Source organism: Stenella coeruleoalba (assembly GCF_951394435.1).
Source record: "Stenella coeruleoalba genome assembly, chromosome: 1".
NCBI lineage: Eukaryota > Metazoa > Chordata > Mammalia > Artiodactyla > Delphinidae > Stenella > Stenella coeruleoalba.
In genome coordinates, this window is record NC_137169.1 from 102,784,450 (window position 1) to 102,811,571 (window position 27,122).

A 27,122-nucleotide genomic window follows, 5' to 3' on the forward strand; every position below is an offset into this window, starting at 1 on the left:
AGCCCTGCCAGCCCCCAAGCCTCCCTCTAGCACCAGCCACGCCCCACCAACCAGACCAGGTTCCCCCCTCCGCCCCTTCGCCTCATTTTTGATTTCGGCGCGCCGCGAGCCTAGGTTGGAGGTGAGCACACTCCCCGTCTGATTGACTGATTGTAGCTAGGGTGGGTGGGGCTAAGGCCGCGGCGGTGAATTATGGGGGTTAAGACTACAGGAGGTGGGTGACAATTGGTTCCTGAATGAGGAGGGCGGAGTAAAAGGCGGAAGCAGGCGTTGGGGGTGGGGGTGATTTCGGGGAAGAGGAAAGAAGCAGTGGGATGGAAGTGGTTGGGTGTCCACAGCACGGTAGGAGGTCAGGGTGGTAGGGTCCTTCAGGGTCTGTCAGCCTAGCGTGGCGTAATCATTGTCGACCTTCTCTCCTCAGGGACCTTATGTTTTCTGAAGACCGGCGTCCGAGATGGCCCGAATAAAGGAAAGAGCTTCTACGTGTGCCCGGCGGACACATGCAGCTTCGTGCGGGCCACCGAGTAGGTCTCGAGCTGGGCACGGTTCCCTGCGACTGCGCGTGGCCTCCCAGGAGGAGTCTCCGGCTCCCCGCTTCCCACAAGGACTAGGAGAGCTGGGACCCCTGGTCTGCGGAGCCAGGGCCCTTTAAGTAGTTGGTAATCCCAGGAAAGCGTGGCATGTTAGGGACACGCTCCGCCACTGCTTCCTGTGTGACCCAAGGCTGGTTACTTTCCCTCTCTGGGCCGCCAATTCCCTCCCTTATAACATGGAGGATTGGCTACATCTGGATCCTTCTGGTCCTTTTCAGTTCTGGGTTTCTGTTCACCAGTCAGGCCTTGACCCTCCCTTCTCCTGCTTGAACATTACCCCCTTCCCATTTAAGTGAGGCATACAGGCATAGCAGAAATTAACTGGTGCCAGCTTTGCACTAGTTTTAGGCCGAACTGGTTTTTATTTATTTATTTTAAAAATTTTATTTATTTATTTATTTTTGTTTGCATTGGGTCCTCGTTGCTGCACGCTGGCTTTCTCTAGTTGGGGAGAACGGGGGCTACTCTTCGTTGCGGTGCGCAGGCTTCTCATTGCGATGGTTTCTCTTGTTGTGGAGCACAGGCTCTAGGCACGTGGGCTTCAGTAGTTGTGGTGCATAGGCTCCGTAGCTGTGGCGCATAGGCTCAGTAGTTGTGGCTCGTGGGCTCTCAGTACTTGTGGTGCATGGGCTTAGTTGCTCCGCAGGATGTGGGATCTTGGCGGACTAGGGCTCGAACCGGTGTCCCCTGCATTGGCAGGCAGATTCTTAACCACTGCGCCACCAGGGAGGCCCTCCAACTGGTTTTTAAATGTTTGAAGTTAGAACACTCTGGTAGTCAGATTAACAGCCCCCTTTAAAAATAGTATTCTCTGCATTTAAGTGGTGAGATTGATATTCCAAAGAAACAAATTACTTTAGGGATTAAAGCTGAAAGAAACATCAGAAATCCTGAAATAAACATCAGAAATCTGATTCAGCAGTCTAATTTTTTACGAAGGTGAAGGCTGAGACCCAGAAATATTAAGCATCTTCTTTGAAGTGAGGAAAGTTAATACTGTTCTCATAAAGTGTTGTTAATGTTTTCACAGTACCAAGTGTCCACAGTTTCTATGTGAAATTTTAAACTGTCACATCATTATGCATTTTTCCTGCTTTCTACTTGGTTTAGAAAAGGTATTTTTCTACATATGTAAGGCACATAATGGATATCAATACTAGAAAATAAAGTATTTTTTCAACACATACATTAACTTCTCATGTTTCCCCCAAATGATTTAGATGATTTGTGTTTTTGTTATGCTTTGAAACTAAGTTGAAGATTTTTACCCTTTTTCAGATTTAGAAAATAAATTTTTAGAGAAAATATTTTCTTAGCCTTCTAATAAGTTTTTACATTTGAAAGAAATTACTGGGATCCAATTTAATTAAATACAAAGTGACTCTGTTTAAATCAGTGTTAAATCTTTAGAAGGGACCAAAAAAAATACTCAAGCTATCAACACCATATCATTATGGCAGAGTTTACTGTTTAATTTCTGATATCTATATGGAGCTTCTTAGGTTCAGTACCTAGCTCAAGTTTCATGAGACATGAAAGCACATTCAGATTTGTAGGAGTTAAACATTAATAGAAGCATAAGATTTGGTTTTAAGTGAAGAGAAAAATGTCCTTATATAGCTTACCATTTATAAGAACATATTGCTATACAAACTAGTACAATAATATTTGATATGAAGACGGTTATTTGATAAATTCGACCTCTTTGGAATGTCTAGTAACCAGAATATAAGCAAAAAGACAAAGAAAATGTCACAGGTCATGTGAGACTACTTTAGATCTTCACTCTCAAATGTTATACATAAATTCTTTCATAGTAAGAAGTTGGAAGGGAGGAGTTGAACTTATGCCAACCAAGCATGAAGCAAATTAGTAGAGTGTGTTTGCAGAGTTGGCATGTGAACAACACTGAGTGACAGCAAACAGGTTATCAGGAAGAAGGATGATGGAAGAACCTGGGGAAAATTCACAGCTTGGAGGTATCGCAGTATAGTGGTCACATAGCACAGTATCATTTTAAACTTGAGTCCTCAGGAAAAAGATAGGTATATTTACTGTCATATTTTATTTGGGGGCATGAGAAGAGATGAAAGCTGTGGGCCCTTTCCCCAGAGGAATGCACATAGACATAAAAGTGTGGGGGATTTACAAACCCAGTAGAGGTCATACATGGACCCTTAAGTTTAAAACCCATATTCTGGATTTAATTTTAGGATATTGACCTCTATTCTTTGCCTCCTAAAACAAAATTTCAATTTTTTTTCCCTCTAGCATTCCTGTTTCTCATTGTTTATTGCATGAGGACTTTGCGGTAGAGCTTCAGGGTCTGTTTCTATCACAGGGCAAGAAAGAATACAGGTAAGTGTCTAAAAGGAACAGCTAAGTGTATTTTTGTTTTGCTTGGCCTGGTGGGGTTACAGTCAGGTGTTTTCCTAGGATTGACTATTCTTTAAAAGTCATTAAAAAACAAACGGTATTTCTATATATATTGAATACCTTTTGGGCTGTCACTTCCTGACTTCTGAGCTACTGGTTAATGTGAGAAGCCTGACTTCCGGTTAATTTCTGGATAAACTGCTCTCCCTCCCTCCCTCTCCAGCTCTCAAGTAGCGAATTTAACATCAGCCCACCAATGGTCATTAACTTGTACTAACTCGTCAACTTTCTCATTCTGGTAGTACGACGAGGTAATGTGTAAAAATGTCTAATGTATGTTAAGTACTCAATAAATGCTAGTTTCCCTTTTATGGGAACTCAGAGAAAGGGCAGAGAAGTCTATATAGCTGGCAGATATTTGTCATGAGTATTGAAAAATAAGTAGGAATTCGCTAGGGGCAAAAAAGAGGTCATATTTAACAGATCAGTATCCTGCATTAGTGTACAGGGGCATGAAGTAATTGCAAGCATTTGGTTCAGTAGTTAGCATATATTTGAGTGGAGACTTCAGAAGATAAGGTTGGCCAGGAAGGCAGGGGCCAGATGTAATGTTTTTATATGATATTCTGTGCAGTTTGGAATTTATATATTCTAGATCAATATTTCCCCCCAAGTATAGGCATTCAAGTACCATCTTTACAACTTTTACATAACTGAAAACTGCCTGTACTACTGTATTTCTTAACTGAGTTATGCATGCAGTAAGATGCACAGTTCTTTTAAGTGTTCAACCGGTTGAGTTTTGAGAAAGGTATATACCCATCCTTATAACCAAGATCCCAGTCAAAATATAGAATATTTATTTCCATTACCCCATTAAGTGCCATTGGATCCCTTCTAGTTAATCCCCCCACCCACTGTAGCCAGTCATTGTTTTGATTCATGCTGTATGTATTCTTTTGTATCTGGCTTTTATGTAACAGTATCTGTGAGATTCATCCATGTGGTTGTGTGTATCAGTAATTCATTTTTTTAAAATACATTTATTTACTTTTTGGCTGCGTTGGGTCTTCGTTGCTGCGCACGGGCTTTCTCTACTTGTGGCGAGCGGAGGCTGCTCTTCGTTGCGGCGCGCGGGCTTCTCATTGCGGTGGCTTCTCTTTGTTGCAAAGCACGGGCTCTAGGGCATGCAGGCTTCAGTAGTTGTGGCGTGCAGGCTCAGTAGTTGTGGCTCGCGGGCGCTACAGCACAGGCTCAGCAGTTGTGGCGCATGGGCTTAGTTGCTCTGCGGCATGTGGGATCTTCCTAGACCAGGGATCGAACCCATGTGTCCTGCATTGGCAGGCGGATTCTTAACCACTGCGCCACCAGGGAAGTCCCCAGTAATTCATTCTTTATTATTGCCCAGTTGAATTCCATTTTATGAATACCATTTTGAATACCATTTATGAAGACCATTTTGTTTCATGTGGTTTTTTGCCATTTCTGTATATCTTCTTTGATGGAGTATCTGTTTAAAATTTTTGCCCATTTTTTAAATTGAAATTTTTAAATGACATAATTGTAGAGTCACAAGCAATTAAAAGAAATATTGACAGTACAGAGAGATCCTCTGTAGACTTTACCTAATGGTAACATTTTGCAAAATTTAGTATAATATCATAACTAGGATATTGATATTTATATTGATAATTCACTGATCTCATTTGTAAAGATAGTTTTACTTGTACTAATTTGTGTGTGTACACATACATTTAGTTCTATACAACTTTATCAAGTGTAGTTTTGTGTATTCACTACAGCAGTCAAGATATTGAGTGGTTCCATTACCGGAGGATCCTTCTTGTTGCCCTTTTATAACCACATCCACCTTCCTCGTTTCCCCCTGTTCACCCCTGCCAATCATGAACCTGATCTACAGCTCTAAAATTTTGTCATTTCAGAATGTTACATACCTGGAATCATACAGCATGACTTTGGGGGATTTTTGCCTATTTTTAAAATTGAGTTGTCTTTTGTTATAGAGCTGAGAGAGCTCTTTATGTATTCTCTGTAGAAGTCCTTTGGTGGATATATGGGTTGTGAATGTTTTCTCCCAATCTGCGGCTTTCACTTTCTTGACTATCTTTTGAGGAGCAGAAGCTTTTCATTTTATGAAGTCCAATTTATCATTTTGTTATGGTCTGTGCTTTTTGTGTTCTCTGAGAAATCTTTGCTTACCTCAAGATCATAAAGTTCTCCAGTGGTTTCTTCTAGAAGTTTTATATTTTTTTTAATGGCTTTTTTGTTTAGTCTATGCTCTACCTCATATTATCAATAATTTGGGGTACCTCATGAGATTCAAACTGAGGTTCATTTAATTTTTCATATAGTAATGAATGAAGGTTATTCAATTGTTTCAGCACCATTTTTTGAAGACTTTCCTTTCCCCGTGGAAACGCTTGTCACCTTTGTTGAAAAATCGGTTGACCACCACGTGTGGGTCTGTTTTTGGACTTGCTAAGCTCTTCCATTGATCTATTTGCCTATCCTGCCTGACAAGATCAGATAAGGTCGTGTGAATCCAACTTTCCTTTTCAAGATTGGCTATTCTAGGTCCTTTACATTTCCATATAAAATGTAGAATCGACTTTTAAAATTTCCTCAGAAAACTCAGTTGGGATTTCATTGAACCTATATAGATGAGTTTGGGGAGAACTGACATCAATATTGATCTTCCAGTTCATGAGCATGGTATATTATTTATTTATGACTTTTAAAATTTCAGCATTACGGAATAGTTCTCATTATAGAGTACTATACCCTTTTGGTTAAATTTAGTCCTCAGTGTTAATGTTTTTTGACACTGTTGTAAGTGGAATTTTTTTTTTGGCTGTACCATGCGGTTTGTGGGATCTTAGTTCCCCAACCAGAGATTGAACCCTGGCCACTGGCAGTGAAAGTGCAGAGTCCTAACCACTCGACCGCCATGGAATTCCCTATAAATGGAATTTTTAAAAATTCACTTTTCTGTTGTTTTTTGCTAGTACAGTGGTGCCAGTAAGCCTCTAGTACGTGAAGTTAGGATGTTCTCCTTTACACACTACTGGGGGCCCTGAATCATACAGAGATATTGTTCTATGTGGTAGGAAGACGCCGAAGAACTTTATTCAATTTACATTAAAAGAAGCACTATGGAAGTTAGATTAGGAAGTGAAGGCAGTGGAGGCACGGAGCCCACTGAACTAATAGTTGCTATTGAATGCCTACTACGTGGCATATTCTTTACCTCTTATCTTCATAGAATCTTCTGTGAGAGGTTTCAATATCCCTGTTGTATAGACAGATGAGGAAACATTTAGAGAGGTTAGAGAAGAAATCTGAGGTACCATGGTTATGATGTGGCATCACTGGGATTTGAGCCTGGGTCTAACCAACTCCAGGCACACCCACCTTCTCTAAGTGAAAGATGGGTTTGGATTGAAGCCCTGGCAGTGGAGTTGGGTGCACTTAGACTGGAGAACACTTGCTGAAATGGATACGGCACGTTTCCTGGTAGGGTGTTTAAGCATGTTTAAGCATGTTCTTTCCTCCATTTACTCAGCTGGGACAGTGGTCATGGGAGCCCCGATTTCACTCAGTTGTGAGGGTTCACTGAGGCCGTGTGTGTGGTGCACTTAGTCTGGCGTTCGGCACGTGGTCAGTGCTCAGGAAATGGTTGCCTAGTTGGGTGTATGGATGATGAGTTTACCATTAAGCAAGACAAGGAAGGAAAGGTAACATCAGTAGAGGATGGCTAACACATACAGCTTTGGACTCATTGTGTCTTACGTATGTATGAAACCAGCTAGCAAAGTGAGTGGGCAGCTCCGAAGAAAGGTCTAAGCTGAAGACAGAAGTTTGAGAACTTGTCTCTAATATTCTTCACACTAGGTAGATGAGGCTGAGAGGTGATCATTATTTTAAAAATAGAAAAAGAATGCTTGAATGTATTTCTTTTAGTCCAGATCTAGAACACTTATTAGGAGGTACTTACTAGAGCTTTAAAAAGCTTGTTTTAGGACAAATAAAATACAGTTCTACAACACTCAACAAATTAAAAACAAAGCAAAAAATCCAACAAGTACCCTGATAGGTGGTACAGGCTGGAAATTTAAAAAGAAATAGTTAATGTGTCTGTGGATGATGACTTCCTTAGCAGACAGTAAGGCATTTAGCCAGAACCCCTATACTCTGGAGAATGATGTCAGGGAGTACAGCCTTTCCTTCCCCAAAACTGGGTTTTCTTTTCAGGAACTTAAAGTACTTTACATGCTTGAATTAATACCATTATGTTTAACGCTTAACCTAGCCAGGAGACAGGTATAGCAGAGTAATGCAGGGGAGGTATAAACCAAAGTAGGACTAAGATGCGCATTTTTGGTACCTTGGAGTAAAACCGCTTTTGTGTGTAGTTCTCTAACTAAACACCAGATGGTACCACTCACCAGCGTTTGACTGACCCTCAGCCATGAGCATTTTTAATGCCCAGTTTACGGGCATTAAAGAAAACTATGATAGTCCCTCGGTAGAACCAGAGGGAACAACCCTTGCTTTGACGTTAATGATGTGGCACACGTTGATATACAGATGTTGGACATTGTCATCCAGCTCCTGAGTTCATGTTCTCTCCCCTCTCTCTCTCTCTTTTAGCTTTCATTCTCAAGGATATGGGGTCAAAATAGATGGTAATATTCTTTTGTCTGTAGTTGGGTAAAACCAACCAGTTATTTTAGTTCTTTAAATAACTGGTTGTAGTGGGATGTTCAAAATACTTCATTTTTCATACCACTTGAATCTTTGCATGTCTAGGAAACTCCTTGTATGGTTGGTTACTGGGTAGAATTGACATGCAGGTTATTTAACCCAGTGATGATTACTTAGGCTGATGACGGAGAGGCATTTGGGCATGAACCAGACCCATGCAGAAGGACCTCAGGCCCAGCAACCCATGAAGAACTCCACTCAATAAAGCCAGGACTTTTACTAGGTGCTGTAGAGTGTCGTGCACTGCGCTGTATCATAGAAGTAATCCTTGTGTGGAGAGGATATTAACCCTTTGTAATATGTGTAGAAATTACTTTCGCCAGTTTGCCTTTTTTTTTTGCGGTACGCGGGCCTCTCACTGTTGTGGCCTCTCCCGTTGCGGAGCACAGGCTCCGGACGCGCAGTCTCAGCGGCCATGGCTCACGGGGCCAGCCGCTCCGCGGCACGTGGGATCCTCCAGGACCAGGGCACGAACCCGTGTCCCCTGCATCGGCAGGCGGACTCTCAACCACTGCGCCACCAGGGAAGCCCCCCCAGTTTGCCTTTTGGCTTGTAATTTCACCTATAGTATTTTTACTATATGGAAGTTTAATACTTTTATGTAGTCAAATTACTAAATCCTTTCTCAGATGCAGGATTTTGTCATTCCCTTTTCACTTTAGGATTACAAAAATATTCATCTCCATTTTTTTCCTAGAACATTTACAGTTTCATTCTTTTTTTTTTTTTAATACATTTGTCTACTTATTTATTTTTGGCTGCGTTGGGTTTTTGTTGCTGCGTGCGGGCTTTCTCTAGTTGTGGTGAGCGGGGGCTACTCTTCGTTGTGGTGCTCAGGCTTCTCATTGTGGTAGCTTCTCGTCGCAGAGCACAGGCTCTAGGCGCTCGGGATTCAGTAGTTGTGGCACACGGGCTCAGTAGTTGTGGCTTACGGGCTCTAGAGCGCAGGCTCTGTAGTTGTGGCACACGGGCTTTGTTGCTCCGCGGCATGTGGGATCTTCCAAGACCAGGGCTCGAACCTGTGTCCCCTGCATTGGCAGGTGAATTCTTAACTATTGTGCCACCAGGGAAGTCCTACAGTTTCATTCTTTACATTTTTTGTTCCATCTTGAATTTTTGTGTAAAAGAATGAGGTAGAAATCCAGCTTTATGTTTCTGCATTGCTGCATATATAGATGTGAACCCATATTTCTAAAGTCCCTGTGACACAATTGGGATAAGAGACACACGGAGGTTGGCGAGCAGTCCGATCTGCACATAAGAGTGCTATATTGGATGTGTTCAAATGCCAGATGCTTCTGTGACTGTAAGACTAACAGTAGGAGATTAAGGCTGATGAAGGTTACTGAGAAAGTGGAGGAACTGAGACTTGGATTTGGCCTTGAATGACCTCTTGCTGGTTTCTTCATCATTATTGTTCATAACCTATGTCCTGGAAAATAATTAATGAATATACTGTAGAAATTATGCTCTTTTTTCATAGTGGAATCAGTATTTGCTTTCTCTATGAGAATATATTTCCACTGCTTTCTCTGTTGATTTACAATTTAATAAATGTAACAAACTTTTTATCCTAAAAGCAGAGAAGCCCACCCAGATTGATTTTAATAAAAATGTAAGTAGAAGCATTTTTGCACTGTGCCTAGCACATAGTTGATGCGCAGTGTGTGTTGTTTTCTTCCCTGTTTCTCCAAATCTTGCCCTTCTCCTGAAAGTCTTTGAGGCGTGGGCTTTAAAACAGATACTATAAAATATTCTTTCAGTAAATGTTTCAAGTACTTGATACACTTTCAACAACAGCAGGAATTTGTTCTTGACTTATTTTCGTAAGTAGTAGTACTCCTTAATGGTAGCCAGTACTTTGAATTTTCATGTATTCAAGGCATTTCAGAAATTTTCAGAACTATATGCTCAGTATAGTATCCTACTGCAGTAAGAAAAATTAGAAACCAATACATGTTTTTTAAAATTGTGAGCTTGAATGGGAAAACTGTGAGTTTGTATGAGAGGGGCTGGTCCTGTTTTCTTTTTAACTTGACATTTATGGAATACTTGTCCATTTGGGGCTTGTTATCTTTGCTTCTATGTCCAAGTGAAGCATGGCGTTGAGGGGTCATGACCTGCTCAGGGTTTGTTTTTGAGTTAGGACTCAGACTGTTGTGATGACTGTTGTATATCACAGTACTAATTTAAGAAGTTTGAAAAAGAACAAGAAATTAAACGGAAAGAAAGCAGAAAGAAGGAATTAGTGCAGGTAAAACAAATTTAATGAGTTAGAAAGCAGCAAAAAGAGAACTAATAAATAAAACCTAGAAGCTAATTGATGAAGAAAAACAATGAAGGCTCTAATCCACAGTATGAGATATAGATAGTTGCCTACGGATATATTAAAACACATGTGAAATGACATATACAAAAGGTTGTTCGTTGTGATATTGCTTTTAATAGGAAAGAATTGGAAACAACCAAACTGGCCCCATCAAGAGGGTCTGGTTAAATAAATAATGGAACATCCTTATAGTGGAAAACTGCAGCTGTGTAAAAAACTGTGCAGCTGTAGGGGAAAAAAAAAAAAAAATATATATATATATATATATATATATGGAAGTCCTTTATGTATATGTTTTTATAGAAGAATCTCCAAGACATTGTTAAGTTTAAAAAAAAAAAGCAAGCAAGGTATTTAGTACCTTGAGTAGAGAAGGAAGAAATAAAATATTATATTGATCTGAATATGCATTAAAACCATCTCTGGAAAGGCAAACAAAAAATTAGTGAAAATGGTTACCTGGGAGGGATGTGAACAGAACATATGAGGAGGGGGTGCTTTTCACTGCCATTTTACACTTTTTGATTGAGTATATTACCTATTTAAACAATTAAAATATGTTATTTTAAAAGCTCTTATTTAACTGATTACATGTTTTTGAGAAGTCGTTTGGGGTAAGGAAAAAATCAGTAGGTTCTGTTTAATTCAGCAATACTTAACTATTATGTACAAAAGGCGAAGCTTAGTTACGAATGAAGAGATCATATATGGTTATAGCCTTCTGGTTGCTGAAAATATAGTTGGGCAGACAGGCAGATACAAGTGTACGACAACTATATACAACAAAAATAGAGAAGCAGTACAATGAATGAACAGGGCAGGGGATGTGCGAAAACCTTGCAAAGGAGGTATGTCTTGAACTAGGTGTGGAGGGACCTGTAGGACTTTGACAGCTGGTGATGGGGTAATGGTGGGCAAATAGGGATAAGGAGGACATCCTTTGGATGGAAGATGGTACACATGCAAAGTCCAGTAGGATGGAGAGTGCGTGGCTTAGTTTGAGGATGGGACAGGGTAGCCATTTCTGGATAGCTGGAGTATAGGTAGTGTTTGTGTGAGCAGGGACTGTCTTGCACTGGGATGCAAGTCTGTATTCAGTCTTTTTTTTCTTAGTGGAAAATTGGAAATATATACAAAATTAGGATAGAATAATACAGCACATGAGCTTCAACAATCACCAATTCATGGCTAATCTTGTTCCATATATACCCTACCCACTCCACCCCCCAACTCCTGCCATATTTGGAAACAGATCCCAGATAATGTCATTTCTTCTGTAAATATTTCAGTGTGTAGCTCTACAAGATATGAACTCTTTTTTTTTAACCAGTTGTATTACAGATTTCTAGTAGATTCATAAATGTTATAAATAGTTTATTTTTTGGTAGTTTTTATTCATTTGCTTAAGTCAAGATCTAAATAAGGTCCACAGATTGCAGTTGACTGATAGGTTTTTTAAGTCTCTTAAGTAGGTTCCCCCCAATCTTTTTTTCTCCCTTGTGATTTATTTGTTGAAGGAATCAAGTTGTTTATCTTAATAGCATTTCCCACTGTTAAGAGTTTGCAGATTACATCCCCTGGTCTAGTTTTATGTGTTCCTCTGTTGTTTGTATTTCCTGTAAATCGGTAATTGGATTCAAGTTTGACCAGATTCAGGTTAGTTTTTGTTTGTTTTGGTTTGGCTTGTTTTTTTTTTGTTTTTAAATTTATTTTTGGCTGTGTTGTGTCTTTGTTGCTGCGTGCAGGCTTTCTCTAGTTGCGGAGAGCGGGGGCTACTCTTCATTGTAGTGGCTTCTCTTGTTGTGGAGCACAGGATCTAGGCACGCAGGCTTCAGTAGTTGTGGCACATGGGCTCAGTAATTGTGGCTTGCAGGCTCTAGAGCGCAGGCTCCGTAGTTGTGGCGCACAGGCTTCGTTGCTCCACGGCATGTGGGATCTTCCTGGACCAGGGCTCGAAACTGTGTCCCCCGCCTTGGCAGGCAGATTCTTAACCACTGCGCCACCAGGGAAGTCCGTGGCTTTGTTTTTTTGTTTGTTTGTTTGTTTTTACTTTATGGGAAGTATTATGGCTTCCCATTAGGGACACATAATGTCTGTTTATCTCCTTTTTTCTGATTTTAGCAGTCCTTGCTGATCAGTGTTCCCATGTCAGTTATTCTGTAGAGTTAAAAGAATAAATCTATGAATACCCTCTGGTTACCATGACATCTGTATCCTTTTACTTCTCAGCTCTTATAAATATCCTGTGAGATAAAGATTTTTAAATGTCGTACATATAAGAGTAATTGGTTTCAAGTGACCTTTGAAAGCTGGTATCAAATAATTGTAAGATGTTTTCTTGGGTTAAAAACAAATTTATCTCTTGTTTTAATGTATTTTCACAAATTTGATTATTTCTGTTTTATACTTCATTAGGTTATTCTTCCGATGTGTTAGAACTAAGGCAGAGGGGAAGCAATGGTGTGGAACTATCCCATGGCAGGTAGGAATTATTCATCTGTTTTCAAACCTGATTATTAAGATTGTTTAATCTGTGGGATCACCTGAAAAGACCCTGAAGTCCAGTATAAACTGCTTTTCATTGTACTGTCTCTGAAAGACAGTTCTTTTCTTTAAGCATGGTAGACCTTGTTGGGACTCTTAATTCAAAGGACCATTTGGGTCTTAAATATAGTTAGTATCCTGCTATTTAAGGAAAAAGTTAAATTTACTTGACTAACTTCAGCATGTTTTTATAGACTGATATCTATTTGATGTTGGTATAAGCTGAGTGTATTCATAAGCTTTTAGAATGTGAGAATTAGGAGAGACCCTACAGAAATCCAGTACATGAGGAGCTAGACTGTACAAGGTCATGAAACTTGTTTTTGTAGGGAGATAGCTTGGACTTAAGATTCTGGATTTGTACCGTGAAACCTTCCTAAAGCCAAAATCAAAGCAAGTATAGGGTACTGTTTAGGTTTTGGGAAAAGTTCATCTTGAGAGAGTAGTTTTTCATGAAAAGTATACATTGTGGCTATTGCTATTATTAAAACACTTTGACTTGGTCACTACTGTTCCTTGAGGCCTGGAAAAGCAGTGATCACGGACAGAGAAGGAAGCAAGCATTGAAAGTACTGTTAAGAAACGAATTCTTTGTGCGTTTGGCAGTCCTTTCTAGAGGGAGAAATGATCCTAGGAACATTCAGAAAAATTGGACTGCTTTTACTGTGTTTCCATTTCCTCAGAAAAAAGGTATTCTAGATGTTAAGGTTGCTTTAATATTTTATATTAAGATTATTTCCTTTGTCTTTTAGGATCCTAATTCCGAAGAACATTCTGTAACCAGTAAGTCTCAGCATGCCTCTGAGATATCTCGTTATCCTTCCAGCCAGCAGAGAAACCCGTTCAAGTTAATTGACAAGAATCAAGAACCATCCCTCTGGAAGCAGTTCATCAAAGGTGAAGATGAGGAAAAGACAGCTGATAAGAAGCAAAGGGAAAAGAGAGATCCACTCCTGGATCAAAAGAAGGAACAGAAGCCTGAATCTAAGTGCTGGATGGAGGAAGATCTCTCATCTGGCCTGGTGGTAAAGGAAAAACAATCAGCTGTTCAAGAGATGCAGCGAGGGGAGAAGACAGAGTTTCGTAGTGCTGCAAAGGAGGTTGAAGGGGTGCACAAAAGAAACCTATTTGAGATGAAATCCAAACAGGTCCGTGGGAATGAGCTGAGAGAACCGTCTGCATCTCAGGAGAAGTCAAATGGTGAGAGACATTCTCTCCAAAAAGAATCAGAACCTCCAAGGGAAAAGGAAACTAAGCCTTTGCCTCGAATTGTTCACAGTCAACACCCAATAAGCCAGTCCCTGAAAGGGGGACACCTCAGCAAGGAGCACCCCAAGAGCTGGGAGGCTAGAGAAACAAAGGCAAAGAAGGACGCAAGCATGCAGACCCTCCAGAAAAGTCTGCTCCAGGGCCATTTGCAGGCACAGCCGGAGACCCGGGGCACGCCTGCTCCAAAGGGACCGGCTGCTCAGCCTGCACCGCTGGCCGCAGGGCACCCCCAGGGAGAGATGCGAGACGCCGATACAAGCAGTGGTGACAGTGAGGAAGGTGATGTTGTTTTTTTTTCCTCTAAGCCAGGGAGCCCCTTGCTCTTTGACTTGACTCTAGACTCACAGAAGAAGAAGAACCTTAAATTCCCTGGTCAGAGTGTGCAAAGAAAAATTTCTCCTGACTCAGGCGTTTCCAAGAAGGGAGAACCTTCAGACCCAGAAGCCCAACGTGTGTACCTCACAACACAGCTGAAACAAAAGAAGGTACTACTGACCTGTGTTTTGTTTGTAAGTTTGGAGCATTGCTGTGGGCAGATAAGGGACACCACAAACAAGTTAAATATATTAACGTGAGAAGGGTTTTAGTGGTGAATGTTTAGTTTCTGCCTTTTGCTATGTTTATATTTTCAGGCTTGGTAAGTCACCTGGGTTTAGAAAGAAAAAAGTTTCTGGTTTTCACACATATAGTTAAAAGACCGTGATTTCAGAGTTTTAGCATTTTAGGCTATTTTAATCTGAAACTATCTTTCTAATGACTTGAGAGGAGCGACTCATGTTATAGGATCTGTTTTCCAGAGCACATTGGCATCTGTGAACATCCAGGCTCTTCCAGACAAGGGTCAGAAGTTGTTCAAGCAACTTCAGGAGCTGGAGGATGCGCTGAGTGCCCTGGCCCTCTCCCCAGAGCAAGGTAAAAGGGGTTCTGCCCCCAAACCCGCAGTTTGCATGAACTTCAGGAGACGTTCGAGAGGCGTTTCAATAAAGCATAGGTTGACTCATTCACTTGCTCATCTTGTTATCTGTTACTGAGCTTCCTTTATAAGTTATACCTGTGATTTATAAAAACTTCCTCCTATTTCCTGTGGACTCAAGTCTTTTTCCCATTGTTTAAGAAATGGTTTAAATGCTGTGTTCTCTCAGAAGTCTTCCCCAGCTCATGGCGATCCCACCCTCTCTTGACCTCACCTCATGCGTAGAATTCCTTCACTTTTCTGAAGTGTAATCTGTTCTTCCCTTGTTTTTTGAGCAGGCACTAATGAGAAGAGTAACACTCAAGTACCACAGCAGAGTAACTTCACCCAAACGACCACTGATCCTCCCCACTTGGTGCCTCCCAAACCCCTGCAGGGCCGGGATCTCCAGCCTTTGGGTTGTCTAGGACTGAAGGCTGCCCGCCAGGAGGCTGCTGGAGGGTCTGATCAGTGCTGTGGAGGTGAGATCCGAGGCCCTGGCCCTGGTGGGAACCACTACACGTACGAGTTAAATGCTGCCTCGTAGATACCTTTGTAACCACGAAAAGGGAGAAACCATTCTGAGTTGCCTGTGTGATGAAGCTCATGATGCTCAGCTAAGCTTATACACAGCATAATTTAGATCTTTGTGAGGGCAGAGACTGTGTCTGCCCTGTTCAGTGACCTTGTTCATGGTCCTTGATCGGTCGGCCTGGTGGTCGGCGTATGGGAGTCATCCAGTAAATGTTTGTGAATGAAAACTTGAGCTCATATCACGATGAGGGAGGCAGGCCAGTAGATATGTTTATAGTCCTTCTGTGTGTGTGTGTGTGTGTGTGTGTGTGTGCGCGCGCGCGTGTGTGCGCATGTGCACTGAGGCAGAGCAGGGGACTATGGGACCATGACCAGTAGACTCAGAGAGCAGCACCACCCAATTTAAATGAGTGTTTCCATCCTGAACTCTGCAGAAAACAATGAATTCAGAAGCACCCGCAGAATGAAGATCCCAGGTAGAGCCTCAACTATGTAATATGATTGGTTGGTTTGCTGACCAGGACACAGGACCTCTAGCGGGCTGGCAGCGAGGAGAAAAGCTAAAGCCAGTTTTCCTCCAACTGAGAACTGCTCGAGATATAGGGAGGGAAAAGGAGAGAAAAGAGAAAACAGGAGGAAAGGAGGGGAGAAAGGTTGGAGAGCAGTAGTCAACAAGCGGGTAAGGAATAGATGGGGTGCCAGGTGAAGCAAAGGTCTCTCTAAAAGGGCACAGAGAAAACATACTTACGTGTATAAAATAGATAAACAACAGGGACCTACTGTATAGCACAGGGAACTATACTCAATATCTTGTAATAACCTATAATGGAAAAGAATCTGAAAAAGAATAATATATAAAGAATATGTGTGTATGTAACTGAATCACTTTGCTGTACACTTGAAACTAACACAACATTGTAAATTAACTATACTTCCATTAAAAAAAAAAAGAAAAAGTACTTGGTCCAGTGGCACAGCATAGCTGTGCTCCAGACTGTTTGAAGAACATTGCTGTGTGACAGCGTCATTCAGTAATCACCATGGTGATGGAGTTGCCTAGAGAAATTAAGTTATGGTGGATTATTAAGGTAAGAAGTTATGTAATATGTTTAGGAAAGAATTCCATTAAAATACCTTTTCATTTAAAAACATTTTAACATTTAAGTGAATAATTAATTTTTATTTGTCTTAGAAATCTCTTATTTGGATACTTCATCCCTAAACTTGCAACCTGCTAAGGTGCTTGTGTTTATTAATGAACTTCAGTAGAAGTTCTCTGTGTAGAATGAGTGGGCTCCAGCACTCAAGTATTATATTCTCGGTGCTGTGCAGGCAGCCTGGGACGCACACTGTAGGGACTGTCTCTCCCTGTCTGCCTAAACTTCGGCAGACTCCCTGTTGCTCAACCTCTTCTATTGCTGGCTTTTCTTCTTTGCATCCAGCCCCAGGGGTCTTTGTTTTTCTGAAAATTCTCATGGTATTACCTTCTTCCCTGCCACCTCTTCAAAGCTGAAAGAGAAAAAAATATTATGGGTTATCTTATTTTTTATTGTACTTTATTTTGTCCTCTATTAGAACACTTGATAATGTGATTTTAAAAAATAACAGACAAACAGAGACTAGGGATAATGAAGCCTGTGAGTCTAGGAGAACCTGGAGGCAAGAATTTTTAGTCCATACAGATCCATCATCTGGCAAATAATGAATTGCCTTTTTGCAGCTCTGGCCAGAACATAATACTCGCAGCACTTTTAGGTAATCTCGATTTGTACGCAGGCCCTATGAGCCAAGGTCACCTTCGCGCAGTGTGGCAAATCACAAGTGAAGCCATTGATGAGCTGCATCGATCACTTGAGTCACGTCCTGGCGAGACAGCTGTAGCAGAGGATCCAGCTGGGTTGAAGGTGAGCCAGGAAGGCCCACAGGGCAGAGTGTCTCATAGCAGTATCCCAGCGCCCACGAGGAGGGGGACCAACTACTGTGAAAGTGCCCATCAGAGTGCCATTCTGACATATCTTTTCTACAAATAATGCTCAAGTGGCTTCCCTTGCAGTATTTTCTTTTTTTCTATTTAGCAGTGAGAAGAAAAAAACAACAGTTTTTTTTTTTCTTCTTAAAGTCATACAGTTATATATGTCTGTAGCAGTAACAGATCCATTTATTGAGCTTCAATAGGCGCCACAAGGTTGCAAAGGAATTGCTGCTCTTAGTGGACTAGTTGGGGTGAAAGTGCATGTACAACCTATGTAAGACAACTAGACAATGACTGTAAGACAGAAAACGTGCATTGTCGTGTACTGTGGACTGTATGCAAAGTACAAAGGGATTCGAAATAAAGGAAAAGTTACTCTAGGTCAGCACTATTATTTGTGCCTTAAAGAAACCGCAAGCCTAGAGACAGGATAGAAACCAAATACTCCAGTTAGAGGGAGTGGTGCTCAGAGGGAAGATACAGAGATTGGTATTAATAAGTGATGATCAGGTGACATCAGTGCCTGAGCTGGGAGCAGCAGGTGATGTAACTAAGCAGGAAGAGTCCCTTGCTGTGGAGCCTGGCATTGGTGAAGGAACTTAGACTGGAATGGCTCAAGAGATATTATGGAATCACTGTAGAATTTTGAGCAGGGATGTTTTGTGAAGGTTTTTTATGTCACAGAGTTCAAGATAAACTGGAGGAAGGAAAGACTAGAAGGTGGGCCCCCAGTTAAAGGGCTATCAATTTATGTCTAGCAGTGCGGACTGGGACATTGCCCACAGAGAGGAGAGGCACATTTAAGAGATAATGAGGAAGAGCCAGTGGAATGGCTGGTAAAAGTCGGGTGGCCAGTCAGAGGTCTTGGCTGCAAACAGTAGAAACTGACTTGGGCTGATTAAGCAGACAAAGCAGGACTCTCACTTGAGAGCGAGAGAGGCAGCTCTTGATAGACATGCTGGACAACTGGCATCAATGACAACTGTCCGGGGCAGACCAGGACGTGTGGTGAGAGGGAGGAGTCCAGGACTTCAAGGCGAAACGAGCGGCTGATCTGACAACTAGAATATCGGGAGGGTCACTTAGAGAAAATAAACAAGTAGAGTATGGAGTCCACGTGGCCAGGCTGCTGCATAGCCTCTCATCAGGAACTGGTACTTAACTTTCAATTATTACCTTTGTCAGATCCCTTTGCTGCCGCACCAGAAGCAGGCATTAGCCTGGCTGCTATGGCGGGAAGGTCAGAAGCCACGAGGAGGAATCCTGGGTGAGTCTGGTGTTAGGCTAAGAGCCAACAAATGCAGTGCTTCGTTCCGTCCTCTCAACTCTGGGTAGGTACTCTAATGCCCCAGTTGACAGATGAGGAGACTGCAGTGTGGGGAGTTTAAGCCACGTGCTCCAGAGTACACAGCCATAGGATCAGTCAGGTCTTAGGTCTTGGTTGCAGGCAGTAGAGACTGGCTGTGGCTGATGAAGCAGAGGGAGGGTTTATTCTGTGGTGGCCCACAGAATCTCTGGGAGATGTGGAGGGCCGGGCTGGACTTCTAGGAGCAATGGCCGAAGCCAAGTCACCAACGGAGTGTCCTGTAAGAGCCGTCATGGCTGCTCTGTGCCATCGAGCAGCAGGAGAAAGCACTGCCGCCCCCAAATCAAACTCTGCCGTCTCCAACCTTTCCTGTAGAAAGCGTTTCACGGGGAGCCTCTTTTCTAAAGTTACTCACATCTGAATCGAAGTCTGGTGTGAGTGTAAGTGCTCTGTAGAGCCAGGTCATGCTGCCGGTGCCTTAGCTGCAGAAGAGGCAGGAAGTAAGTTTTCCAGGCTCTGCTTTGCAGACTCGTCACGCTAAAGTTTTCCAAGGTGCTCAACTTCCAGAAAGCATGACAGATGTCCACTATGGCTAGTAAGTGGCTGTGTCTGGGTCTCCAAGACCACCTCCAGGTTGGATGATTTGCTAGGATGCACAGCATATAGTCATATTCGTGGGTGTAATTTATTACAGTCAAATAAATTGAGTAATAATTGAGCAATTTGATTTGATATAGGTCAAAATTAGCAAAGGAAGAAGGCACTTGGGGCAAAGTCCAAGGGAAACCAGGTTCAAGTTCCAGAGGCCTGTCCCAGTGGAGTCACTCAGTGTGTGCTTAAGTCTTCCACATGTAAAATGTTGCCAACCAGGAAAGCTTGTTAGTGATTCGGTACCCAGGGTGTTTACTGGGGGCTGGTCACATAGGCAGCTTCAGCCTGGCAGGTACTGAAATTTCAGATTCCAGAAGGAAAGCAGGTGTTCAGCATAAACTGTACTATTGGTACAAGCAGTTTAGGCACAGTGAGCCACTCTTACCCAGTCTGGGAATGGGGGGACCCCTCCTGAAATCCAAGTTCCCAGATGCCAGCCAAGGGCCAGCCTTGTAAGCTGACCTTCCAAAGGAGAGTAGTCAGCTGCTGTGTTAGCTCTGCACAGTGGCAGAACCAGAGCCCATGCTGTGACATTTTACTTCTGCTTACGTCAGAATGAGTATTTAAACTGTTAAAAAGGGGATAATAATATTTTATAGGGTATAAATAGTAAATTGGATAAGCTCAGTAACCGGCACAATGATGGTACCCAAGAACTGCTAGTTTATGACCTTCTTTGATGAATAAGTTAAGGGGATGGAGGACTGTCTTGAGTTAACTTTTTTTTTTTTTTTTTTTTTTTTTTTGCTGTACGCGGGCCTCTCACTGTTGTGGCCTCTCCCGTTGTGCTCCGGACGCACAGGCTCATCGGCCATGGCTCACGGGCCCAGCCGCTCCGCGGCATGTGGAATCTTCCCGGACCGGGGCACGAACCCGTGTCCCCTGCATCGGCAGGCGGACTCTCAACCACTGCGCCACCAGGGAAGCCCTTGAGTTAACTCTTAACTCCAAAAGTGTGGTAGTAAAGTGGGTGGTAGGCTATATCTACTGGACCTTTTTGCTTTTGCAGGGAAATAAATAAGACTAGGCAACATCATCAAACTGAGGGAGATATCAATGAATGTACTGGATAAGTAACAATATAACACGGAGGCTCGAATAAGATCTAAATAATAAGTTTTAAATTTTACGAAAGTCCTAGTAAATGTCTTTGACCTAGGTCGCAAAATAAATAGCAAGAGTTAGTGTTCATTTTAATAAGAAAGACAAGGGCTTCAATAGAGGAGGCAAAGCATGGTGACTGGAATGGCACTGACAGCAGAGGACCAGGGCTGGTGTCTGCCCGGGGCTGCTTCTCTTGAAGCTGAGCTGATTCTTTGCCCTAAATAGTTACCTCTCCTATTTGTGTTTTTATTTTCCAGCGGATGATATGGGGTTAGGAAAAACCCTGACAATGATTGCACTCATCCTGACCCAGAAGAACCAAGAGAAAAACAAAGAAAAGGACAAAACCACGGCTTTGGCTTGGCTTTCCAAAAATGGTATTCAAAAACCTGCTGTTTCCTAAATCATGTGAGGCAGCGGAGAGTGGAAATTTTTCAGCCATGAAAGGATGCCTTTGGTCATATTTAATTTATTGGAAAACTAGCATTAGACTACTTTCCTATAGTATCATTTCTGACACCAAATACACTAACTAGAAGTAATCATTTTTTCCTTTTAATATAAGGTTAGCTTGACCTGTGATTAGGAACAATTTCATGGAGAAAGCTAAGGCTCCAGAAAACTTAGTTTAAACCTAATGATTATTTTTGTTAATGTTGAGGATATAACTATAGGATAGATCCAAATTAGTTAATATATTATTTTTTGAAAGAAGATCTGTGACAAATTCAGATTTTAGCCATCATAGCAGACACTGTTTTCCATGTTTCTGAACTTCCAGAAGTTTCCAGATTCTAGACAATTTCTCTTATTTCAACCTCTGTTTTTAAAGTGTAGTAACTGTATAAGTACCTTAAAGGTCCTGTATATTATGTAGAGCCAACACCACGTAAATTGCCATGTACACATGTACATTTCTCAGTTGGTTAGATAGTTAAGGAATCTGTGGCCATCTGCTCTCAGGGCCTCTAGTGACCACTGTTGCAGCTGGACCCTGTGTCCCTGTGTGTAGTAGCAGCATGTGCGCACCTTCACACACACAAACGATGGGGGGGCAGTGGTACAAATACTCCGGCACTAACTGGTTCCAAAGTAATGTGCGCTTGACCTAGGGAATTTTGTACTTATACTTTAATGTGAATGTAATTAAGTTATGCTTTTCAGAGAAAAGTAATAATACTCCCTTGTAATGAATCAACTCAGGATGAGTTAGGAAATGATCCAGCTTCTACATTCTGGCCACTGTGAAAGCACATTGGGGTTTTTTGGGTTTTTAAAGTGAAGTCATGCGCTACCCACTTTCCTCGCCCTTTAGCCTCTCTCACTTCCACTTTTGTAGGGGAAAATAAATAATGGTTTTGAGTTAAAAGATTATTTCTTCCGTTTTCTATTCTACTTCATGCATACTTCATTTTATTGCACTTCACTTTATTGCACTTCACAGATACTGTTTTTAACAAATTGAGGGTTTGTGTCAACCCTGTGTTGAGCAAGTCTTTTGGCGCCATTGTTCCAACAGCATTTGCTCACTTCGCGTCTCCATGTCACATTTTGGTAATTCTTGCAATACTTCAAACCATCCACCAGTAAAAAGATTACGACTTGCTGGAGGCTCAGATGATGTTAGCAATTTTAAGCAATGAAGTATTTTCAAATTAAGCTATGCACCTTTTTTAAAAAACGTAATGCTATTGCACACTTAACAGACTATAGTGTAGTGTAATTTACATACCTTTTATATGCACTGGGAAACGAGAAAGTTTGTGTGACTCACTTTATTGTGATACTCACTTTATTGCTGTGGTCTAGATCCAGACCCGCAATATCTCCAAGGTATAAGCTATGTGTAGAAATAGAAGTAGCAGTTGTTAAAAATATTGATTGAAGGAATAAATGTCAGTCAAGGGAAAGAGGTAATGCCTTTAAGAAGTTAAAACTATTTAATGAATGTAACGAGGTGTTGATTTTCTTTTCCCCTCTCAAGACTCCTCTGAGTTCACTTCCCATGGAACACTAGTCATCTGTCCTGCTTCCCTGATCCATCACTGGAAAAGTGAGGTGGAGAAACGTGTGAGCAGCAACAAACTAAGAGTCTATCTGTATCATGGGCCAAACCGGGATCAACATGCAAAAGTGTAAGTGCAGAAATATTGCAGTCAGTATGAGGTGCTCAGCATCTTGGCTCAGGGGGCCTTTTTTTCTTTTTTGCGGTACGCAGTCCTCTCACTGTTGTGGCCTCTCCTGTTGAGAAGCACAGGCTCTGGACGCGCAGGCTCAGCGGCCATGGCTCACGGGCCCAGCCGCTCCGCGGCATGTGGGATCTTCCCGGACCGGGGCACGAACCCACGTCCCCTGCATCGGCAGGCGGACTCTCAACCACTGTGCCACCGGGGAAGCCCCCAAATAGATTTTTATCAAAAGTATTTATTGAAGTTCTCTCAGGTACACAATATTAAGCTTCCTTGGAAAAACAATTGTGCTTTTCATCAAGAATCTTTACATGTAAAGAGTATAGGTGAGGTAAGCTGAAAGTGTACAACATGTATCTTTATGCCCAAATGTCAAAGCTAGATGAATGGGTTTTCACAAATCCATTACAGAATGAGGAGGAGAAAACACCATTGCTGTAAGATGAACAGTACTTCGAGGGTTTCTTACTTCATTGGGACTTTAGTGTCATCTATGTCAAATTAACTAAATATTAACTTCCAACCCTGCCCGGCTTTCTGTTCTTGCCAGATCACTTCAAGCTTAATATGACCCCACCAGAGATGATCTTTTCTGACTTGGCTGGGAAGGGGGAGGCTGTTCTAGTTATAGCGAATAATCTGTAAAAATGACCAGTGGTAAGCAATAAGGAAGTCAGGTGTATAAAATTTACCTCTCCAGAGTCATGTGTGTGTGAATTAAGGACATAAATTAATGAGTTCTGCTGTCTATCCTTCCAGCTGTAGGCATTTTTGTGAAGGAACCAATTCTGTCTCACATTGTCAGAGTCGTGGCGGGATGGTTTAACTTTTGCTCTGTGTTATATCTATGCAGCCTCTCCACATATGACATCGTGGTCACTACCTACAGCCTTCTGGCCAAGGAGATTCCCACAAAGAAGGAAGAGGGAGAGATGCCAGGTGCAAACCTCAGTGTGAAGGTGAGGCGTGGGTGCTGCCAGGGAAGTAGGGTTGGAACCACGGATCGTTTAATAGGAGTCTTTTCACAGCATTAGAGATGGCAAAGGTACCCTCCCGTAAGGTCATGAACATTCGAACTGTTTCATCTGTGGAAACAGAGAGTTCTTTCCTCTGTCCCTTCTCTTTTAACTCTAGACAACCTCCTCAGCAATAAAGGTGGAGATGGTACAGTAGTTTGCTGTGTTTTAGAAACAATAACTACATTGCAGTTGCGGTGGTGGTCATATCTCATGAATAAAGGAAAGCTTCACTTGTTTCAGTGTTTATTTGAGAGTTCTGGGGGTATATTCTCAGGATGTGTTTTATATTTCGTGTTAGGACTAGTATTTTTATATGAAGCCATTATTCCCTGCCTTCCTCCACTTTCTAGGAAAAGGGGTTGCAAATAATAAGGCTACAGTGGGCCAGAAGCTAAATGATAACCAGGGGAAAAAACCTGAATGTTTGTTGCTGTGTCCAGGGTAGTCTCAGTTACATAGAGTAGAGGCTTTATTGCATAGATATTGTGGGCTTTTTCCCTCTGAAAATACAGTGTTGTCCCAAGAACTACTCTTTTGCATATGCTTTTATTCTTAGTACAATAGGATATTCACAGCTTTCTGTATTTGGGGAGATCTCTAGAACGCTTCTCTATCTCATGACCGACTCTGCCTTCTCTTGGATGATTAACTTTTCAGATTCCTCAGTAATTCCTCTTAGCTTTGAGGCTAAAACCCTCATCCCTTTAAATGATATATTAGGCCTTTTACGGTCTTGCCCTGCCTGTGTGGCCTTCTTCCCCCACACCCCAGCCCTCCCAGTGGCACCCCATGCTCAGCTGTACCAAAGATCTGTCCTGCTCTTGTGCCTTTGTTCTCCCTCTGAATGGAATGCTTTGCCTCCCCCTCTGGTTAAATGCATCTCCTAGCACCTTGTGCTTGCTTACGTCACCGCGCACCCCTTTAATTCCCCAAATATTGAGTATCTGCTGATGCCAAAATCTTGGCTCTCTGTGCACCGATGTCGAATAGAAGTACGGAGACAGAGTTTGGAGGAGAAAAGAAAGGGTAGTCTTATTCTTTGCCAGGCAAAGAGGGAACACAGCAGGCTAGCACCTCAAAAACGCGCCCCCCCCCCCCAATCCCTGGGGAATCAGGAGAAGTCTTATAGGTGGGGCTCACAGTCTGGGGTAGGTGATAAGGATCAAAGTAGTGAAGGTCTTGCATTTTTCTTCTTCCTGCATTATTTCAAAACAGTCACAGCTGGCATCAGGCAACCTGGTAATTGGGTCCGTTCTTTGTCTCTGGGTTATCCACCTGTAACCTTCTTTCTGAAATGCAGGACGCTACAAGGGGTGATTTGCTACAAGGGAGGGTAGGGAGTGTGAACACCAGGTACAGGATGTAATTCACATGGAGATGGAGAGTGTTAGGTGCAGGATGTAATTCACACAGTCAGAGAGTGTTAGGGGTTAGCTTTGTGAAGGACAAATCTAGTTACAGACACTACAGATTAGTAACAGTTAAAATAAAACTAGGATTGGTTAACTCTTTCAGGCCAGTTTATGCTCCTTCTCCACCCTGTTCATTGTTCCCTTTATTTTCCTTGTTATCAGGAGAGGAAATACCTCATTTCTATTTTTGTTGTAACACTACCCCATGCCAGATGGTATTTCAGGTATTAGGGATACTGCAGTGAACAAGACCAACTAGATTCCTACTGTCCTGTATTGAATTATCCAGTGGGATTTACTATATATACATTGTGTGTAATGATCTTTATGCTTGTTTTATTTTTTCTCCCCTGCTAGATTGTGAGCTCCTTGAGAGTAGGAAATGTTCTTTGTGTCTGGCTTAGTATTTTATATATAAAAGTAGACTTACGTATATACCACATCTTCTTTATCCATTCCTCTGTTGATGGACATTTAGGCTGCTTCCATGTCCTGGCTATTGTAAATAGTGCTGCACTGGACATTGTGGTGCATGTATCTTTTTGAATTATGGTTTTCTCCAGATATATGCCCAGGAGTAGGATTGCTGGATCATGGCAACTCTATTTTTAGTTTTTTAAGGAACCTCCATACTGTTCTCCATAGTGGCTGTATCAATTTACATTCCCACCAAGAGTGTAGGAGGGTTGCCTTTTCTCCACACCCTCTGCAGCATTTGTTGTTCCTAGACTTTTTGATGATGGCCATTCTGACGGGTGTGAGGTGATACCTCATTGTAATTTTGATTTGCATTTCTCTGATAATTAGTGATGTTGAGCATCTTTTCATGTGCCTCTTGGCCATCTGTATGTCTTTGGAGAAATGTCTATTTAGGTCTTCCAGCCATTGTTTGATTGGGTTGTTTGTTTTCTTGATATTGAGCTGCCTGAGCTGTTTGTATATTTTGGAGATTAATCCCTTGTTGGTCGCTTTGTAAATATTTTCTCCCATTCTGTGGGTTGTCTTTTCACTTTGTCTATGGTTTCCTTTGCTGTGCAAAAGCTTTTTTAAGTGTCATTAGGTCCCATTTGTTTATTTTTGCTTTTCTTTTCATGGCTCTAGGAGGTGGATCCAAAAAGAGTTTGCTGAGGTTTATGTCAGAGAATGTTCTGCCTAGTTTTCCTCTAAGAGTTTGATAGTGTCCAGTCTTAATATTTATGACTTTAATCCATTTTGAGTTTATTTTTGTGTATGGTGTTAGAAAGTGTTCTAATTTCATTCTTTTATATGTAGCTGTCCAACCACTCTTGGTTTCTTAAGCTTAATTCTTATTTCAGGGTACCTGATCTAAGCCCTCAGACTTGAAGGTAAGAGCGGGTCTTCGATACCTGCTTGTTATTTTCCCTTATCTTCTTGATGACATGCACGTTTTCCCATACTCTTATTGGATTTCACCTGTGTTTCTTCCAGGGTGTCTCATCACCTTTGCTTCGAGTAGTCTGGGCTCGAATCATATTGGATGAAGCTCACAATGTTAAGAATCCCCGAGTGCAGACTTCCTTGGCTGTGTGTAAGCTCCAGGCCCAAGCCCGTTGGGCTGTCACTGGAACCCCCATTCAGAACAACTTGTTGGACATGTATTCACTGCTGAAGTGAGTAAAACTCTTTGGATTATGTAGATGTGAACCCTGTCGGTAACGCTTCATAATTATTTCATATCTCATATCTCCAGTGTGTACCAGACTATCTTGTGTAGCAGGTGGCAAGCCTGTCAACCTTTAAAGGGAAGAAGAATTAATATTTATGAGATATAATCTGTTGATTGGCTGATATAGGACTTTGATGACATCCAGCCCCTATATATGGAAAAATAAGGGACCAATTAAATTAAAGGAAACAACAGTCAACTTTCTTCAGTCCCAGGAATGTTTGGGGCTACTTCTGCTTTAAAACATATGGCCTGGGGACAGGACTACAATTTATTTGAAGCAAACAGAAAGGAAGGCTGATTTTAAAATACTTGTTTTAATTCAAGTCAGCTCATAAGAGGATACAGAATTTCTTTACTAGCCTTTGAAGTTTTAGGAATGAATGCTAGCTATTGGTTA

The 27,122-nt window shown here is 41.8% G+C and overlaps 1 protein-coding gene across 6 annotated transcripts in view; it reads left to right on the top strand.

Annotated features, from left to right (window-relative positions):
* Positions 1-292: 292 nt before the first annotated feature.
* The window catches only part of TTF2 (transcription termination factor 2), a 44,230-nt gene continuing 17,400 nt past the window's right edge, over positions 293-27,122 (top strand). For 4 of the 6 annotated variants that reach the window (XR_013827963.1, XM_079919465.1, XM_079919467.1 and 1 more), the window contains exons 1-13: positions 293-342; positions 422-524; positions 2,865-2,951; positions 12,499-12,565; positions 13,380-14,381; positions 14,694-14,808; positions 15,148-15,330; positions 17,138-17,286; positions 18,540-18,621; positions 20,673-20,792; positions 22,400-22,550; positions 23,458-23,563; positions 26,485-26,666. Coding sequence is in view for 5 of the 6 variants with exons in the window: in XM_079919465.1 (XP_079775591.1) it covers positions 315-342; positions 422-524; positions 2,865-2,951; positions 12,499-12,565; positions 13,380-14,381; positions 14,694-14,808; positions 15,148-15,330; positions 17,138-17,286; positions 18,540-18,621; positions 20,673-20,792; positions 22,400-22,550; positions 23,458-23,563; positions 26,485-26,666 (2,375 nt within the window). In the remaining variant the exon portion in view is untranslated. The remainder of the gene's footprint in view (positions 343-421; positions 525-2,864; positions 2,952-12,498; positions 12,566-13,379; positions 14,382-14,693; positions 14,809-15,147; positions 15,331-17,137; positions 17,287-18,539; positions 18,622-20,672; positions 20,793-22,399; positions 22,551-23,457; positions 23,564-26,484; positions 26,667-27,122) is intronic. The other 2 variants (XM_079919468.1, XM_079919466.1) reach the window with 2 other exon arrangements.